Source organism: Carlito syrichta, unplaced genomic scaffold, assembly GCF_000164805.1.
Source record: "Carlito syrichta isolate Samal-C Ts95f unplaced genomic scaffold, Tarsius_syrichta-2.0.1 Scaffold288751, whole genome shotgun sequence".
NCBI lineage: Eukaryota > Metazoa > Chordata > Mammalia > Primates > Tarsiidae > Carlito > Carlito syrichta.
Genome location: NW_007232847.1, coordinates 188,827 through 194,739, shown reverse-complemented (window position 1 = coordinate 194,739; position 5,913 = coordinate 188,827). Strand labels below are relative to the sequence as shown.

The 5,913-nt window shown below is 35.7% G+C and overlaps 1 protein-coding gene across 1 annotated transcript in view; it reads right to left on the bottom strand.

The window, feature by feature from the left end:
• Positions 1 to 1,767: 1,767 nt before the first annotated feature.
• The window catches only part of RDH14 (retinol dehydrogenase 14 (all-trans/9-cis/11-cis)), a 5,473-nt gene continuing 1,327 nt past the window's right edge, over positions 1,768 to 5,913 (bottom strand). The window contains exon 2 of the mRNA XM_008053851.1: positions 1,768 to 2,837. Within this exon, the coding sequence (XP_008052042.1) occupies positions 2,220 to 2,837 (618 nt within the window). The 3' untranslated portion in view covers positions 1,768 to 2,219. The remainder of the gene's footprint in view (positions 2,838 to 5,913) is intronic.

Sequence of the window (5,913 nt, the reverse complement as noted above, 5' to 3'; positions counted from 1 at the left end):
ACATCATCCAAATGGCAGCTCATTTTTCCTTAATAGTTGGTGTTTCCAGATAAGTTTCTAGTTTTCCATCATGATAAATTAATATATCTCATTTTATTGTGGTGCCACAAACAAGAACTCTGAAAGTCTCAATGCTTACAAAAGGTCCAAATCCCCTGAAAAGCATCAGGTATCAAAATGCAGTCAGAAAAGATGGTATTAAATGAAAAAAAGGGGGCTCCTTTTTAATGAAGTCAAGGTGTAGGACAGATTTATTAGCTTTCATTTTTTCAAGTTGCATTCTGGTGTATTTCCTGCCCATATTTCCAAGTTCACCAGGTCTCTCTGTAGAATTATTTTTTAAAAATACAATGTTTCAAAGAACATGATGCAGCTATACTCAGTACACCTGCAGAGACACACCTGTGATGATACAAACACTAAGTGTTTCTCTCTATTCACAAAGCAGTGTTCTAACAGAAAACAGATCTTCTGTACAATACGCCAAAGTCCTGCTATTCTCGAAAACTGATACTGGTATTATAAATGTTCTTAAAAATAACCAATTAAGAATTAGCACAGATATTATAAATGCTCTTAAAAATAATCAATCAAGAATTAGCCCTGGCCAAAATAGTTATTAAATTCAGTGTAACTGTCTACCCTTTAGTGTCATAATTCCTCTGTCATAATTCCTCTTTCCAATATTAGGAGATAGCAAGACAATTAAAATGAAATACTTTTGATGCTATAACACAGATGCCTATAATATTCCTATTGGGGCTCTTTTTTTAATACACAAAAGTCAATAATTATTCTTTGAATTTTTTACTGTGTCAGGTACTATACTTGATTCTTAAGGGAGGAAAATGAGAATAAATCACATTTTTAAGAGAATTCCTATTCTAATTATCTAAGGAAAGGGGATTTATCCTAATTATCTAACTGAACCTGTCAATAAATAATTAGTACATTAACCTCCTAGTGAAACTACTGAGATCAATGAAAACAAAGGACAGAGAACTGTCTCTGCCTATAGGGATTGGAGAAAGGGACATACTTAAGAGAACTCTAAAGATTGGTATTCCCAAGGAAAAAGGGAAGAGTACTCCAGACTGAAAGAACAATATAAAGAAAGATTCAGAGGCAAGTGAGTGGGTGATAATTCTCCCTTCAGAACTGGAGTATCTGATGACTAGAGATGTGCTATCTAAGACACTGGCCACTAGACATGTACCTATTTAAATTTGAATTAACATTAAATAAGATTATAAGTTCAGTTCTCAGTTATATTTCAAGTACTCAATAACTAACATCACTGCAGAAAGTTCTACTGGACAGTGCTGAGTATAAGAGTACAGAGTGAGCCTGTCACCAGCTCATGAAGAGTCTCGAAAGTATATTAAAGAATTTAAATGTTAAGATAAACAGAAGCAGTTTATAAACTATTGTTATTATTCTATAAAATCCTTTTGGAAAGAGCCTTAGGGGAATCCACATTGGCAGCATTGCAATAACCTGTTTTATCCATCCAGTGTCTATTAATGCATTTGAGTAAAAGCATAATCATTTATTTTGAAGAAATAATTCTGCAGATTTTCAAAAAAGGTTCAAAACCCAGTTTTTCAATGAGGGATGTGATGGATTAGAGTTTTAGAAATATTATCTCTCAGAGCAATTTGTGAAATACAAGGCAAGAAAAGACTGGGCATACCAAGATCAGTAGAGGCTGATGACGACATCATAAAGGGCAGTACTCAGTGAAACTCCTAAAGAAACACACAAGTATACATTTGCATCCATAAATTTATTCCAAGTATTTTTGTGTACACACGCCAGGCATATTATTTCCACGCCAAAACCAGCATTATAGTAAAAATATTTAATACTTTGGCCGTAAAACTCAAATGAAATTTGAGAAACCTCAAAGACAGTATTTTAAGTCAACAAATGCCTTAATATTTGCCATCCATGCCTGCCCAATTACAATTTTTAAAATATAATTGCACTTTTCACTATATTTTTTATTCATTTTACTTATTGTATATATTTAAAACATCTTTGCTGACATTTTGTTATCCAGAAAGTAACTTTAGTAACTACAAAATGTCCACATGTACCTCTCAGCAGTACTATTGTAATAACATTTTTTTCCAAGTAGCAAGTGATCAAGTCACACTATTCCTGATCAAAATATCATTGATATTCAGTTTTATAAATAGCACTTTTACTCCTTGTTCCTATTTTAATATGCCAACCATCACTTCACTGATGTCCCAGAGTTTTCTTGCAACAGAATCGTCCATAGCTTTGGGCAATAGTTCTTCTTCTTTGCAATCCCCAAAGTATCTTCCAGACACACCTTCTACCTCAGGTGAAGAGGCTAAATAAATGGAAGTCTGTGCACCTTCTAACGGAGTTTTGAAAAAAGCCCATGACACCAAATCGAAGAGTGGTTTGGCCAACAGTGGAACGTGTATGTGCCTACCAAGATTAGTCCGTACAATACCAGGATGTAATACATTGACAGTGACGTTTGTGCCTTCTAAGCGGCGGGCTAGTTCCCTGGTAAAAAGAATGTTAGCCAGCTTGCTCCGACTATAACAAGAGCTTTTATTATAGCTTTGTTCACTGTTCAAGTCTTCAAAGTTGATCTCTCCATATTTATAAAGTTTGGAAGAAACTACTACAATCCTGCTGGGAGCTGAATTTTTAAGGAGTCCAAGGAGAAGGTTGGTGAGTAGGAAGTGGCCCAGGTGGTTCACTCCAAACTGCATCTCAAACCCATCTTCAGTCTTCATATAAGGACATTGGAAGATTCCTGCATTATTGATCAAGACATCCAGCCTAGGTTCTTCCTTTAAATGTCAAAAAGACAATGGAGAATTAAGAAGACAGGCTCTTTCTTTATTTTTCTCTTCATGATAAATACATTTTAATATAAAAAGGAACTTGAGACTAAAAGTATTTCATTTCAGTCATCGGCCTATGGATACGAGAACTAACTACTTGAACCATTAGCAATTTTGTTTTTTATTAGTGAGGGAAGAGATTCCTTTGCAGGATGTTCCTCAGGTAAATACTGATATTCATAATTGTTCACTGCAAATTATTTAACTGTAGTAATTTGCCAAGCAGAAATGAAGAAACTGATTCTAAAACTTAAAGTTGACTACCTGATCAGTACTAAGCTCTTTTCTAAAACAGAAATATAGTCAGTTTGGAGACAAGGCACTAAGATTCCAGATTTTTCCCCTTAATTTCAGTTGAACTAGGAAAAAAAATATAAATTCAGGAATTTATACTCAGATACTGAGACTATATCAAAATCATAAGAAATGTTCCTATGATAAATTTTTTAAAAAATTCTTATAAACTACTAAAATTCTACACATTGTTTCTGTGAACCTCCAGCAATGGAGAGAAAAGTGGGAAAAAAAAATTGCAAACTTAAGAGAGGCCTGACCTTGTGTCTTTCATGTTAATAGATCTACTCACAACTCTGTAAGCAAATGGAAGCTCAGAAACTAGGTGACTCGCCCAGTATTGCAGAGCTCTTAAGTGGCAAAACAAAGATTGGAAGTGAAGATGAAATATTTCGACACCAAGGTCTCTTCTCTTAATTAGTAAGTTAGCTTGGCTTTCTAACTGAGATTTTCAAAACATAGCTAGAGAGCGAATGTGAACTAGAGAGACCATATATAGCAGAAGACAGGTGAGCATTGTTTATTCCCAGAACTACTAGTATCAATACCAGGGTCAAAGTTATGACTGCTTTATTCTGTAGTTCTCCAAGGATTAAATGGCACCATGGGGATGGAACAACTTCAAGTAATTTCCTTAAAATTGGGACAAGCAATGCAAAAGGTCAAGAATGCAAACTAACACTGGAGAAAATATGATGAATAAGTCAAAGAAAGAGAAAAATATATAAAATATCAGAAACAATGCAGTGATTCATAAATAACAGCAATAACAAAGGAAACAAATGGGGGAAGGTAGGATCAACAAACACCTTAAGCCTCTACTGTGACTTTTTTCTCTACATGAAAACTGTCCCTTTAAAGCTTCATAAGTCCCCCAACTTAGGAGAGCTATACAGCCAGAACTGTGTACTTTGATCATTTCCTTCTGCATCTTTCCAGATTAGTCCTAAAATTTAGACTGTTCTCATGGGAAAATCTTTTTATTCTTTAAATCATATAAGTTGGTCTTCTCTAGTCATTCCCTGGCTCCAAACTTCTAGGGTGCTGTGGAATAGTTATACTTTTGAGAAAAACACAATGATACTATGCTCAATACCTCAAAAACTACTAGCTCCAAGTGGTTCCGAATATAATGTGTTATATTCCTTTCTTTTGATGAAAAGAGAGAGAGGGGGAAAAAAAGAAAAAAAAGAAAAAAACCTCAACATGTTCCAGGTGTAAGGACACTGTGATGACCCATGATGAAATTAATTTGAAGTCAAACTTCAAATTTCAATGGTCCTTTTGCCAAGTATAAGTAAAAAGAAAAATGTGTTAAATTTCACAACTGTTATCAAAGCCCACCTGTCAGAGGAGTAACTATTTCTCATTCTGGCCTGTCTAAGCACCTTTAGGTTTTCCAATGGTCAACTTCAAAAAGAAGGCAAGAGTTCACCCACAGGGGAATGAAAGGAGTGTTCTTTTTCACTAATCCTTTGGAAAGGTTTCCTGAATTAATCATTTCTGAGCCATCATTCTTTGCTGGGCTTGTGTTATTTTAAGACTTCATCATTTACTATTTTTTTTAAATTCTAAGAGATAAATGACATAAATACCAAGAATACCGCTGTGGGAAATCTACACTTCCTTTTTCCCCCTTCTATTATAATTATAATCACTGAATTTCAGGTAGGAAGCTAAATAGAAGTAGGAGCAACAACTTAATTATCTCTTTGTGTCCTTACCTTCTAATTGGTTGTGCCTCAAGTGGTCAAAGTAGCAAAATAGTACAGGTATCAGGAATGAGAAACATACCCAGCCCCACCTACATTTAAGTGAAGAAAAACCCATTTCTAAGGCTTCCAAAAATCTCTCATAGATGAGTATTATTTCTTATTTCTTTCTTTCTTTTTTTTTGAGTCGGAGTCTCACTCTGTCACCCAAGATGGAGTGCAGTGGCACACTCACGGCCACTGCAGCCTCGACCTGCTGGGCTCAGGTGATCCTTCCATCTCAGCCTTCCAAGTAGCTGGAACTGCAGGTGTGCGCCACCACACCCAGCTATTTTTTTGATTTACTGTAGAGACGAGGTCTTGCCAAGTTGCCCAGACTGGCCTCCAACCCCTGGGCTGAGATTTATTTCTTAACCTGTGTCATATGATAATGAAATACTGACAATAAGAAATAAATCAAAAAATAACTCTTTACACCTGCAACAGTTCCCAAACTGCATCTGGTACCCTAGAGGACCACAGCAAACTTCTAGGGTGCTGTGGAATAGTTATACTTTTGAGAAAAACACAATGATACTATGCTCAATACCTCAAAAACTACTAGCTCCAAGTGGTTCCAAATATAATGTGTTATATTCCTTTCGATGATACCATTACTTTGTAAATCTTAGGTTTTCTTCGCAGCTGTTAGCAGTTGCTGTAATAAAACAAGTACAGTGCTAAAAGTCTACACAACAGGAAAAAAAAATACTGAAAGTTTGGGAACCGCTGCTTTAGAATCAAGTGACTGCATTTCATATAGGCACCTTTCCTGTGTCAGCTAATTTTAAATCTCACTCTTCTGAATGCCCTCTTGAAAGTCACCCTTTCAAGAAACCTCTGTACCTTAATCTCAACAAAGGACATACACTACTGAACACCAGAATATACACAAAGAAATTCTTTTTTCTTTTTTTTGAGTTGGAGTCTCACTCTGTCGCCCAGACTGGAGTGCAGTGGCCGCTCCCGGCCACCGC